General features: G+C 47.4%; 1 protein-coding gene across 1 annotated transcript in view; it reads right to left on the reverse strand.

Moving 5' to 3' along the window:
• Positions 1 to 3,195: 3,195 nt before the first annotated feature.
• The window catches only part of NDUFA10 (NADH:ubiquinone oxidoreductase subunit A10), a 29,268-nt gene continuing 18,248 nt past the window's right edge, over positions 3,196 to 14,215 (reverse strand). The window contains exons 9-10 of the mRNA XM_070422532.1: positions 11,606 to 11,714; positions 3,196 to 3,600 (exon numbers count right to left, since the gene is read on the reverse strand). Of these exons, the coding sequence (XP_070278633.1) occupies positions 3,532 to 3,600; positions 11,606 to 11,714 (178 nt within the window). The 3' untranslated portion in view covers positions 3,196 to 3,531. The remainder of the gene's footprint in view (positions 3,601 to 11,605; positions 11,715 to 14,215) is intronic.

Here is a 14,215-nt window from a genome sequence, read left to right on the forward strand (position 1 = left end):
CACAGCAGAGACGGTCCAAACCCTGCCCCAGTGCCACGGAGAGAGGAGAAAGAGAAGTGGGAGGGGATGTGGCTGGGGGTAGGGAATACTGCCGCCCCCTCCAAGGTGCCTGTGTAGAGGGAGGGATGGGTGGACAGGGTCCACCAGCTTGAGCAGCTCCACAAAGCGCAGGGCTCCTGGGTGTGCGCTACGCAGCACCTTGGGCATGCCACCCTGGGGGGCAGATGGGGGCAGGTGGGGACTGCAGGCCAGGGCGGATTCTGCATCAGGGGATCATCTCACGAGCTCTGCCAGGCTGTTCATAAGCCCAACTCCCAGGCTGGGCTGGGCCCTTTGGCAATATCTCGTCCCCCTGAGTGCGTGTTGCACCCACTTTGTGGACAGCCCCTCTGAGACCAGGGCTGGGGGACAATGTCAGCCCCACAGGTGTGGAGTGCCCACACAGATGTCACATTTGCAACAGAAACAGAGAGGAGGTGCAATTACCTGCCAAAGACCAGCAATTACGCCTTGCACCTTCAGTCTGGGTGCACTGGCAGGTGGGTCTAAGTGCCCTATGGGGGCCTGCTCCCTGAGCCTGGCTATTTGCTACCTCCCACAGTAATTCCGTGTTCCGTACGGATGGCTCCTCGCATAAGGACCAGACGCTTACGCAGGGACAAGGAGGTCAAGTTCCATGAAGCGCTGATCACCAGTGTCCAGCAGCTGCTTAGCTGGGCCTGGACCTGGTGGTCTCGCTGGGGCCTGAGCCCAGACACCACAGTCCTGCCCAGTCCACCCGCACAGGTCTGGATCCTGCTCCTCCTGTCAGTGGCAGGACGCAGAGGGTCACACAGGGTCTGGTCTGTCTTCCCCACACCTGGAGGCAGCAGCACTGTCACCCACAAGAGGTCCCAGGTGGCCTTGTACCCACGGCCATTAGTGTGACGGCACACCATGATTAGGGACCTCGGTCAGAGCTGTCTGAACCCCTCCCTTTCCATCTGCAATACAGCGGTACTGCTGATCAGGGCAGATGGGGCATAAAAGTTGAAACACCAGAGCGCAGGTAGTTCAGAAACCTTCACGAGGCCCTACCAGCCACAGAACTTCAAGGGGCAGCCAGCCAGCTCATGTTGCTCTCACAGGGCCATTTCTCTGGGATGCACAGCATGGGGAGCTGTACCCTCACCCATGAAACAGGGGCAGGAGGTCTTGGACCCCAGTGAAAGCACACAGGATTCAGGAAGAGGGAGCAGGTGTCATGTGAGGGTCTGGGTTGGTTCCATCTTACAGAACCCAACACTTAAAATTCAGTGAAAACCACACAACCAGAGCTTTCTGGACACCTGCTCTTTACCACACACCTTGTCCGCATGAGGCTGACAACAGCCAGCAGCAGGTGAGGCTGGGCAAGCCACTGGTTGCCCACCTAGGTGACCCTGCTTTGCTGACGTGGACATAACTAACTGTCCGTAATTCCCTCCAAGAAGCTGAATGTTCTTACACTTCTGGTTACAAAATCAGATGGAACAGAAAGACAATTTAGAAAAAATGAGTGCTTTCTCCTTAATACAAAATTCTCGTGACTGTGAACAAGTGGCTGGAAGACATAAAACTACATGTTACAACAAGCTCAGTTCCTGACCCTCAAAGCACTGAATATTCCAACATGGGATATTCAAAAAGGCAGGTTGCCCTGGCCAGTGTGGCTGTTGGTTGAGCGTCATCCCGTACACCGAAAGGTTGCCAGTTTGATTCCCCGTCAGGGCACATGCCCAGGTTGTGGATTCAGTCCTCGGTCGGAGTATGTGCCAGAGGCAGCCAATCGATGTTTCACTCTCTCCCCCTCTCCCTTCCTAAGAAAATAAAAACTAAAAACATTTTTTAAAATGAAGTTTTATTTCAACCCTGGGTTTCTTTTAAGGGTTGTAAGCATTCCCGGGAACTAAGTCATGTCCTGCTCTGAAGCAAAAAGGTGGGGCCGCCGCCTCAGCTCTCAGGGCTTCCGTTTGGAGACTTGGACACTATTTGCTTTCTCTGCCCAGTGCTCTCAGAAAACACCATGAGATGAAAGAGACGTACTCCCTCAGCACAAATGACAAACTGCCCCCGCCACCAGGGGCGGTGCACCAGGTACAGTTCGAAGATGGTACCTGGACCAGGGTCTGCACAGTGTCTGACAAGCTGACCCACAGCAGACCCCTCACACACTGTGAGGAGCTCTCGGTGCGCAGCAGAGCCTGCTCACCACACGGGACATGAGAGCAGCCCAGATAATTGGATGCTTTTCTCCTTCCTTCCTCCTCTCCCTAATGGCTCTGGGAGGCATTCAGACCAAGACACTCCCTTGGCTGGCCCGGAGCCTAGCTGCTCTCTCAATCACTGAAGCTGCTTGTTCTTAGTGAAATGCAGAACTTTGGCCACTTAGATCTGAACTCCAACTAACACTGCTGGGAAACTTTATTTTCAATTCTTAAAACCCACAGAGAGAGAAAGGGACGGGGGAAGCAGCATGCTCCACGGTGGGGATGCCCGAGGGAACCTTCCTCGTGACGTGCAACACGGAACCGAGGGCCACGTGGCTACCGAGCATCTGAACTGTGGCCAGTGTGAACTGAATCAGCTGCATTTAATTCTAACTCATTAAATGTGATGGTCACACGTGGCTAGGAGCCACATTTAACACAGTGGGACTCCACAGAAAAACTCACTGGATAGAATTCACAATGTACAGCTCAACCCCTGAACTAAGACGCCGAACTCTACAATGAGCTGCAAGGCACGTCACCTAGTTTCCTGTGTTAGAGGTGGGGGAGGAAACGGGATTTTCTCCCGCTCCTCTCTCCCACTGACAACGGGTTCTCAGAGAACGAAGAGCATGCTATTTTGCTTTTGTTTTATCCCACCGACACTGTGAGCTCGGATCTGCCTTCAGAGGAAGGACTCATGAGCCCAGGGGTGCTGCTCATCACACAAGACTCCCAAACATCTGCTCTATAGTCTATGCTAATTCCTTCCATTTTTTGGTATTCCCTCTTTATTTTTTTTACTTTTCTCTAATAGACTGTTAGAATAAACAGAGTAAATGGTTAAATCTTAGTATGTTTCTGAATTAAACCAAACCACATCACAGTAAGTGGTGAGCGGAATGGCAAATGAGCGTGGGCACATTCGCGACGTGCCCGTGGGCGAGCAGAGTCTAACGGAGACAAGTGCCACAGAAGCAGTTTATTTCTCGAGTCTGAAGAAGCCACGTACCAGCCTGCACAACAGGGACACAGGTGGGAGAAGAAACCCTTCTAGTGGAGCCTGGCCCCCCAGCAGACTTCCTTAGCCCTGTGATAATTACGAATCGCTGCCACATAAAGCTGCAGACTCCGATGCTCCTGTCCACCCTGACTACACCGCAGGGACGACTGCCATTGCTTCCACGGTGCGATGTTCAGATTGTTTACTTCCCCCAAATTTTAAAGCTACGAGGAGGCCATGAGAGTGCAGACTGGAAGCTTCTTCTTCACTGCCAATACAGCTCTAGCAGAGGGTGGTCCGTCACTTCAGCCAGATCCACTTGTCGCCCACGTCCGCATTATACCCGGGGCAGTACTTGCGGCCCGGCAGCTGTGGGAGGAAGCAGGCAAGGTCACCATGGGTTTACAAGCAGGTCGGTCCCCCAGCCCACTGCCCTGCGTTCTCCACGCCCTGCTGTGAGTGATGGGCTCCGCAGGCACCGGGCACAGCACAGCTCTGCCCGAAAGAGCTTCCGTCCTGGCAGGGGGCCTATAAATGCAAACTAACCAAGTGTCCCATCCTGTCAGGAGAGTGGCGAGGCCATGGAGGGGACACCTGGGTGAGAACTGGACTGGGAGTGACCCAGCAGACACCAGGGCGACAGCATGTTCCTTCTTAATGCTCTGCTCAGCACCATGTGAAAACCCACTGATGAAGTCCCAGCTGAGTGGTCACTGTCCAGCAGGAAGCACAGTAGGAGCACTGGGCTACAATTAACACGAGGCCTCAGTCAGTGCGGGTGGGTGAAGGAGCCAACAAAGGAGGAGCCACGGTGGGAGCCGTTAGCTGCCCAGGACCCAGAGGTGCCGCTGCAGGAGGGCGGGAGGGGCTATCACGGCAGCAATGATGTTGGAGGACAGATGGCTCAATGCCCGCTCCTCCTGGTGGCAGTTGGGGAGCAGGGGCCCTGTGACACAGTCCAGAGCCTGGCCTCCCAGGACACAAGCAGGTGGGCCTGGAACAGCAGCTACCAGGCATTCCCATGGGCAAAAGAGCCGGCATGAGAGCACAATGACCATGGCTGTGACGGTGGCCAGCTAGGCAGGACCCACTCCTTGTGCAGGGAAGGCTCGTAGCGGGTGCTGGGGCTACAGGACCAGAAGGGGCAGGAAGACATCAGGGAGCCACATTTCAGCTCTCTGCTTCCAACAAGTACTTTGGCTACCACAGGGTGGTCACTGGGCCAGAAGGGCTGCTCCCTGTGGGTCCATGTGACTGACACCTGCATCTGGTTTCCACGGGCTTCAAGGGCTCAGGAAGTCCTGGAGACACAGAGGGGCAGGACCAGTGTGGGAGGAAGGTCAGGTGGTTCCCCAGGGACATAAATAAATAGATGACGCAGCAGGGAGAAGAGAAAGCAGGTCCTCACAGCAGAACGCTAACTAACGACGCAGGACTCACAGAATCAGGAAAAGTGTAATTTGGCAACCATCCTATTCATAATTTAGCCAAGAAAATCAATAAATGGTAGAATGAACACTTGAGGAGGAAATGGACATTGACAGTTTCAGAGTGTGCCCCTCAAATATTTACTAATTACAAAGAGTGAAGACACAATCTTAGTCAAGGGACCAAAGTCAATACAACCCATAACAGGACAGACAGTAACCATGTGCCACCTGACAAGATGCAAGCAGTTCTGTGACAGGCCCACAAAAACAAAACGCAGCCTCAATCTGATCATGGGAAGCAGCGAGCGAACAGTCAGGTGGAGGGACACTAAAAAATACCTGTCCTGTGACCTTCAAAAGTGTGAAGGTCTTAAATGTCACGGAAAGCTTGAGGAACTATCAGATTCAAAGAGACTACAGAGACAAGACAATCAGATGCAATCCATTATCCAGGGTGGGCCCTTTTGTTCTAGAGAACATTACTGGGGTGACTGATCACCCTGGAACCAGGTCTGGGATTAGCAGCAGCAACATATGAACACCAATCCCCTAATTGCAGGAGAAGGTCCTTGACCTTAAGAGTCACACATCATGGCAGGGGACACCTGGCCCACCCAAGAGGACCTGACCCTGGGACCTGAGAGCCGGCTTTCCCAAGGAGTGCCCAGGAGATGCTGTGCAGGAGCCACACCTGAGACCTGGGTGCCCAGGAGGTGCTGTGCAGGAGCCACACCTGAGACCTGGGTGCCCAGGAGGTGCTGTGCAGGAGCCACACCTGAGACCTGGGTGCCCAGGAGGTGCTGTGCAGGAGCCACACCTGAGACCTGGGTGCCCAGGAGATGCTGTGCAGGAGCCACACCTGAGACCTGGGTGCCCAGGAGGTGCTGTGCAGGAGCCACACCTGAGACCTGGGTGCCCAGGAGGTGCTGTGCAGGAGCCACACCTGAGACCTGGGTGCCCAGGAAATGCTGTGCAGGAGCCAAACCTGAGAACCTCAGTTTTAAAGTATTTGAAGCTAATTGGCACCATTTGATCACAAAGGTTCAGACAAGTTATTTTCCTATTTTTGTTATTTTTTAAAATTTGAAACATTCTAAAATAAAACATTGATAGAATGAAGACATGAAGACCACTGAAAACATAGTGTGAGACTCAGCAGGGACCCTCTGGCAAAGGACCGATCCTAAGGGCAAGCCCGAGCCCAGGGAGGGAAGAGCACCAGCCGCATCAAACAGGGGCCACGTCTCCAGGCTTCAAACATACGGAGAATTCGATGTGACAAGAGCTGGGTAAATGGAGTACAAGTCTCCTGAGATCCCAGCACTGTTCTGGAATGAGAGAACTACTAACTAGTGTGAGACTTTGATAAATCAAGGATGACTATTTTAATCACTAGGTTAGCCACTAAAAACCATTTAAAAATAATGTTAACTAGTAAACAAATAGAAGGGGAAATAGGATTAAAAATTTTCATCCAAAAGAAGACAGGAAAAAAAAATACATAAAACATGTAAGAACAATATAAAATATACAGTAAGGTAAGCTACTTATTTATTTTTTTTAAATATTTTTTTATTGATTTTAGAGAGGAAGGGAGAGGGAGAGAGAGATAGAAACATCAATGATGAGAGAGAATCATTGATTGGCTGCCTCCTGCACATCCCCTACGGGGGATCGAGCCCACAACCCAGGCATGTGCCCTTGACCAGAATCGAACCTGGGACCCTGTCCGCAGGCTGACATTCTATCCACTGAGCCAAACCGGCCAGGGCTAAGGTAAGCTATTTAAACATAAATGTATCTGTAATTGCATTAAATGTGAACAGATAAATATTCCCAACTTTCAGACTGAACAGAACTAAAAACATAACTGTTTTCAGGTTACAAGGTGCCCACTGGAAATATGAAGATACAAAAAGGTTGAGATTAAAAGATGCAGAAAAACATCTCTACCATGCAAATACTAAGCAAAAGAAGACTATAGATGCTGCCTAAGCATTGAATGAAGTAAACTTTAAGGTAAGAACCAAAGATAGTGAGAAAAAGTTCAGAACCTATAAAACGGTAACTCCACTGAGAATTTATAGCAATTTAAATCTGTCTTCCTCTAATGACACAGCCTCTAAATCTACACAGAGCAGAACTGGACAGACGGAGAAGGGCACATCCACAAAGAGGCAGATCTCCACATCTCTGACCACAAGGTGACGGGAGAGAAAAGACCAGTGAGAATGAGGACAGTGTGGAGAATGTGGTGAACAGAATTCACCCCGATGAGACCAACTGAACTGCACACAGTGTGGGAAGGAGACCCTCTCCCTGAGGACCAGGGGACGTTACCAAAATTAACCAAATGCAGAGCCGAAGGTCAGCCTCAATCACACCGCAAGGACTGAAATTGTAACAAGTGTGCTCTGACTAGAGTGGAATTAAGCCAGAAAATCAGTAACAGAAAGATAATTAGAAAGATCCCCACTGCTTTTAAGTTATCCAGAATAATTCAAATTAGCATACTGGTCAAAAAGGAAATGAGGTTATAATGAGAAAATACTTTAAATTGAATGATTATGCAACGATGACATTATGAAATCTAGCTAAGCTAAGTTTGGAGGACAATGTGTCCAGCTTCAAATGCATATATCGAATAGTAAGACAAGCCAGAAATCAACGACCCACCTTTTGCCTTAAGAAGTTAGAAAAGTAGTAAATGAAAGAGGAAAAAGAGCAGTGATCAGTGAATTGGATGTACAGCAGATAACACCAAGCAAGAAGCTGGCTCCCTGGGCAACAGGCTCCCTCAAGGGGGAGGGAGAGCAGGGCAGTGGCTATTTGCAGTTGTGACCAAGTTAAAAACATAAAAAAAGACAAACAACTTCATGCCAAGAAATCAGAAAATTTAAACAAAATGGGGGCAAATGCCTTAAAAAATATAACTTGAACATTAAATATTCTGTGTCTATTAAAGAAAATAAATTAACAATTTAAAATATTCCAACAGAGCCCACTAGTGAATCTTTGCAAACATGGCAGGAAGAAGCAACGCCCATCTTACACAACTTTCCAGAGAATAAAAGTGACAGCTTAGTGTCTGACGCCGGCAGGATAATGATAGTAAATCTGACAAGGATACTGTGAGAAAGGAAAATTACCATCCAGCCTCTCAGGAACATAGATGCAAAACCCTACATTAAACGTGTGCATTAGATCCAGCTATACACGAAGACGGAGATGTGCCCACAGGTGGGACCTACCCAGGATTCAAGGTGTGGCCTCACATCGAAAATCAGTCACTATAACTGACCATATTTACAGAAAGAGGAGAAAGATCATCCAGGGCAGACAAGGGGTGGTAAACTCAGTACCAGATCTGAAGAAAGTCTTTGGAAAGTAGTAATAAGATGGAACTGCCTAACCTGAGAAAGAGTATCTAAAACTAACTTACAGCGAACATGACACTGATTGGTGGGCCATGAGATCAGAAACAAGACAGGACGGCACGGTGACAACCTCCACTCAGTATGAACTAGACATCTATTCAGGGTAGTCAGGCAAGGAAAGTGAAAGGGGGAATAAGATTAGAGAGATAAAACTGTTATTTGCTGGCTTGTATTTTTCTTTTGCTTTTTATATCATGGGACTTTTGAATGTCCATGTTCCATACAGAGTTAACATGTGAAACATCCTGTGTTTGCCACAGTTGTCATCTGATGGCCCGGCTGCTGGTTCGCTGGAACTTTCCTGACTATGAGCAGCGCCGTTACAACTATGAGCAGGGTCACCTAGAAATGTCACACATAAAGGGCATCATCTATATAATCGGCTCTTGTTCAGCTCTTCAGTCTGTTGCATCTCTTGGGAGCAGCCCCACACGATTACCACGCCTGACGGAGTCTCCCCTGCTCTGGATACCAGGCCTACTTTCCCAGGGGTAATCAGGCTCACTCTTTCTTGCTAAACAGAGAGAAATAAATACAATCTATACTTTATAAATAGGCACATATTAACAGAAGAAATGAAAACTCCTACAGGCATGAGCTGTTGCCGTTATAATCAATGAAATACACACACTGAAACATAAGCTCTGTGAAGACATGACTAATCTGGTTCGCTGGGTCTCCTCAACTTCTCGACCTTAGGCTTTCCACTCCCCCTGTGCTTACAGAGATCACCGGCACCATGACTTCAAATGTCAACCACATGCTGACGACTTCTAGTTTCATAGTTACAGCCCTCACTTACTGCCAGACTCCAAACCCATTAGACCCGTTACTCAACATCTCCTCATGGGGATACTAAGTGTCTTGAACATACCATGTCCAACAGTGAATTCTTGATTTTTCCCTGAAGCCTGTACCTGTGTTGTCCAGTATCAGCCAATTCCCACCCGAAGAGTTCCAGTTTCTGAGCCCTAATGCAGCAGTCAGCTCACTTCTCTCTCCCACTTTCCAACACCAAATCTCAACAGATCCTGGAGGTTCTACCCACAATTTGACGACTTTTCCAAAGTTGTACGATGACGCTGCCCTCTGACATGTACTCTGCAAACCGCCTCCTGGTGCTCCCCCTGCTTCGCCCACACCCTTGGCCAATCTGCTTCAAGTTAGAGGCAAAATATTCCCAAGACATAGTGTGTCACACACGCCCTCCTTCTTGCCATGTCCTACCCAGGTAAGCCATCTCTCCCTTACTACCTGCCCCCTCCCTCCCTCTGCTCCAGCACAGTCCTCCTTCCTGTGTCTTGATTGTGCAGGAAAAGCCTTCCCTCACATCTGGGGCTCCCCTCTCAGTGCCCCGGCCACTCCCGCCTCCTGCATCTCTGCCCACACTCCTTCTTGTGAGGCCTTCCTGGGCCACAACCAAGATCTTTAAGTTCAGCTCTCCTCGCAGGGGCTCTGTCCTAACCTCTGCTGGGAATTTAATTTTTGTCCACAGCACTGGTCACCACTGTTCAACCAATTGTTTTACTTTTTGTTTTGTTTCCTTCCACTGGGATGTAAGCTCTGTAAGGGCCAAGATCTTGCCCATCTTAGGCACTGCTGTCCCATGTCTAGGACAGTCTGACACTAGCATACACTCACTAAGCATGGAGTGGAACAAGTAACTGAGCTAATGAACAAATGGCACAAATGTGTGACAGAACAAGACGGAGAGCCTGGCCCCACAGAACCTGACATGAGGAGAGTGTGGCTGCTGACATCATCCAAGGTCACCTCCCCACTGGGGCCAAGGTTTCATACCCGTGTGCCACTGCCTTTTTACTTTATTTTAAAAGGATACTTCACATCAGTAATACAAGTAGAAAGCCAGTACCCTCATCATAAATAGAGCATGAAAAAAAATATAAAAATGAAGCCAAGTTACTAATTCCACACACATATCAATGACTACAAAATTCCTGAGCTTGCCTTGTTTCTTTGTATAAAAGTAAGACTATCAGAAGTGAGCCACATGCTAAAGATGTAATCAGAATAATTTTTTTTAATTTAAAGGGCAAAACTTTCTCACTAGTAATTTATGTATGTTTTTAAATCCTCTCTCCACCCAGCACATTAAGTCCCCAGGCCCCACTGGTCTGGACTAACAGACAGCACTGAGCGACCATGGATGCCCTCCGGGCTGTGATGACAGCAGACTCTGCAGGAGCCAGATGAGCACGTTACAGGATCTGAACTCAGTCTGAGTCCGGGAAGGGCTGTGTGGTCAGCTGCCTCTGCATATTATGAAGAGGGGCTATAGGGTCAGGCTTGGCACAGAGGACGCCAGGCAGGAAGCTGCAGGACAAACTGAAGTAAGATCATGGAGGCTGCACAGAGGCGTAGCTGTGACGCCAGAAGAAAATGAAGCCATTTGTAAGATGGACTCCACAGGACCTGGTGAGTCATTAAATGCAGAGTGAGTGGAACATCACCAAGCAGGTTTCCTGGCCTTTGCAAATGGCAGAGGTGGCACAGCTAAGCCTTGCCACAACCAAACTGTGGACCCGCACAGTTCCACTCAAACAGACGCAGACTGCAAGTACTCACACCCAGAGGCCAGCACGAAACATGCAAACATACCCACTGAGGTAACTCAGAGTTTCCTAAAATTTCTACACTGAATAAAATCACTTTCAAAACAACTAGAAGAACTTACTTAAAAGAAAATGCCACGGACCTCAAGTAAGAAAGGAAGCGGTGGGACATACTACAACATCCAATCACTTCAAGCAATTTGCAAGCCTCAAATCCGAGAATTACAGTTGTGCGAAACTATTTAACTTTCAATTTACCCAAATGTTGCCTGCATAGCTTGTCTAATTTAAATACAATCATTTCACACGTTTGCCATTAACAACCCCAACCACAGCTGATGGAGAAAGGGCTCATGTTCCGACTATTCCACTGGCACCAGCATTCCAGAGAAGACTCTCTCTCCATTCACCCATTGGGTTCCAAACCAGAACCGATGCATGTTCTCTAAGTTCATGGAATCTTGCCTGAAATGACTCCACAAACCACTGTGAAAATAATTCACTAAAAAGGTATGGAAATCAGATAAGACCAATAAAGCAGCGGACCCTCCTGACCTTTGCCCTCATTGCTGTCCAACCGGGCCACCCCTCCACTATTTATGGGCCATGAAGAGCAGAAGTTAAAGCTGATAATAATGACATGGAGATAAAGCTAAGGAACCCACAACATTTTTACACCAAGATAACATGCTGATGAGGAATGTCGCTTGCACACACGCTGCCCAGAACATCTTCCTCTTCATGGCCTGGCCGTCTGAGGGCCGTGTCAGCTTTACAGACCAGGATAAAGGGAGAAAAGGAGAATCATTTCAACGAAAAGAAAGCTCTTTCACTGAAAAGAAACAACAACCAGAACCATTTTTCAGAGAAGCGATGTTGTCCCCAGTTGTTTGAGACCCACAGCAGGTCGGCTCTCTGACTTCAAAGGTCTCACCTCTGAGAATTCACGGAAGACTCGGTCACTCTGGTGTGCTCCAATCGTGACTTCTGGGAGATAGATTGGAATGGTTGTGTAATTCAGCACCTTCAACTTATCCTGAACCCTAGGAAATAAGACAAACATGGGTCACGCTAAACCACCAACATAAATAATAAAATAAGCTGTAAGGTTGGTTTTTAAACACATCCATATTAAAAAATTAATACATTCAAATAAATGCCATTCATTCCCAAGCAGTCATCTTGACGCACAACTTTCACCCCAAAGACCATCTGCTCTTTGTGGCGCTGCTATTGGAATGACTTTCACAGCCTGAGTGGAGTCTTTCAAAAGCCTCAGTGGCCGGACGACTACCTTTGGGAATGGATACAAAATGGAAACATAAAAAAAGAGCCACAGTGTGCTTTATTTATTTTTTTAAAAATATTTTTATTTATTTCAGAGAGGAAGGGAGAGGGAGAGAGAGAGATAGAAACATCAATGATGAGAGAGAATCATTGATCGGCTGCCACCTGCACACCCCCTACTAGGGAGCAAGCCCACAACCCAGGCATGTGCCGTTGGCCAGAATCGAACCTGGGACCCTTCAGTCCACAGTGTGCTTTAAATATAGGCACAGCAGGAATAAAAAAGTAACAACAAACACCATATATTTCAATGTCATGTACATAGTGTCCTCATTAAAAACTTGCAAAATGAATGAGTCTTGAGGAAAGAGACTTGAGTCAGGTGGGTCCGCCAGGTTGACAGCACAGCATCGTGCCTGCCACTCTCCCAAAGGCCGACACCATCTGCAGGGTCTGCAGGATCAGGGCTCTGGGACTCAGGGCGTGGGGAGTGGGGGAGTTTCCACACAGGATGGGCTGTTGTGCCAGTGCTTATAACAGGTCTAGCTCTCTGCCTTTCTTGGCACCGATAAATACAAATCATAGGGTCCTCTCCTTGTTTCTCCATTTTGTTTTGCTGGATGCTAAAATATTTATACTTCTGTAATTTGCTTAAATTAAATTTAGTCTGAATATAAACACTATACTTGAAGATGAAAAGCATTTTTGGGGCTTTTAGAAAGAAACATTAAAATAAAGTCTCCTTTCTTAAGGGCTCAAAACAAAGAAAATAATTATTTTAAATGGCCACTTTCCCATTAAGGAGTTATAATGGCAGATGTTTCTACTTGTAATGGCCCAAATGGAAGTTTTTTAAATGTCTCTGGCTCTCAGCCACTTGGTGAGAGCAAGTCCAGACCTACCAGGCAAACCCAAGCCTGTCCCCACCCCATGGGCAGGCCCCACTGCATCGGAATAGCCCGATCCGAATCCAGGGCTCAGTGATCCTCTGTGCCTCTCCCACAGAGGGACACAGAGCACCAGAACTCACTGTCGGTGCGTGGACAGCAGGTAAAGGCACACCCAGGTGTCACAGTAAAAGTCACCTTACTGACTGAATAATCCCCCAACCAGACATCGCTCCAGAAATCCTGCCAGGATAACTGACTGCTGGCCTAGGATCCTGACGTGGACTTCACCTGCCAGGCACGTGGCTGTAGTTCACACAACTCAGACCAGAATTCTTCTCTTCTAACAGTAATTGGTTTTAGAATATATTTCATAAGCATGTATCAATAATGCATAAATACACATCTTTTTATTTTTAACACAAATAGAATTATTTCATTCTTATTATACAAGGACAATTTTTAAAGTGATCTCACAATAAACAGTTTCAAGTAAAAATGAAGTTTGTATGTTTAAATGTTAACAAATATCAAGGTACATAGATCTGGTTTTCTCTACAGCTTGAAAATCCTAAAAAAAATTGTGGAAAATTTGAAAGGACTTACTGGCTTGGCCTGGGAACTTGAGAGGAATACACAGAGCAACAGCGCCATCTATGTTTGACTTGGCAGAACTATATTTTCACATAACCTCCCCAAAAGGATGGATCTGGACAAACATGCTTCAAACTGTTTTTGAAGATTAAAAAATTATCTGTGACTGTTCAGACTTCTTTAAACTGGCTATACTGCTCCTCCAGTGCCTCACTATGAGCCTGAATTGTGACCTCAGAAGAGCCTGTGTACCTATCACCAGTAAAGCCACATCTTTATCTCTAATCATCTAGACAGATTGAAGATAAGGAATGAGGACAACAGGAAGCCATAATTTTATGACCCAGGAAGCAAAAGCAATGAAACAAAACATTCTGTTCACAGAGCACTCAATCTGATTAAGGAGAACTGGCTGAGAGTAATATAGCCTCTTAACATCATGACCCAAAGTACATTTAAATGAGATTAAATGTACTCAAGTTTAGTTTATAATATGAGGTGCTAGACCACATATTTTAAAACAAAATGTGAGGCAGGAAAAGACAAAACAACAACAATAGTAAATTATGTTTTATGACGCAACTGTTCCCCAATTAACAGAATGTCTATAGTTCCTCCTAAAACACGTCCAAAGCATCTTTTTAGTCTTTCCTGAAGTGTAAAGGTCTGTGTGGAGCACTACATTTCTGATCCCACACTCACAACTCAGTTCTACAGCACTGGACATGCACATCAGAAAGACGTCCTCCAGGAGCCACGGAACACAGGACTCAAAG

This window comes from Myotis yumanensis, unplaced genomic scaffold (assembly GCF_028538775.1).
Source record: "Myotis yumanensis isolate MYYU_CA2020_CCGP unplaced genomic scaffold, mMyoYum1.0.hap1 SCAF_8, whole genome shotgun sequence".
Taxonomy (NCBI): Eukaryota; Metazoa; Chordata; class Mammalia; order Chiroptera; family Vespertilionidae; genus Myotis; species Myotis yumanensis.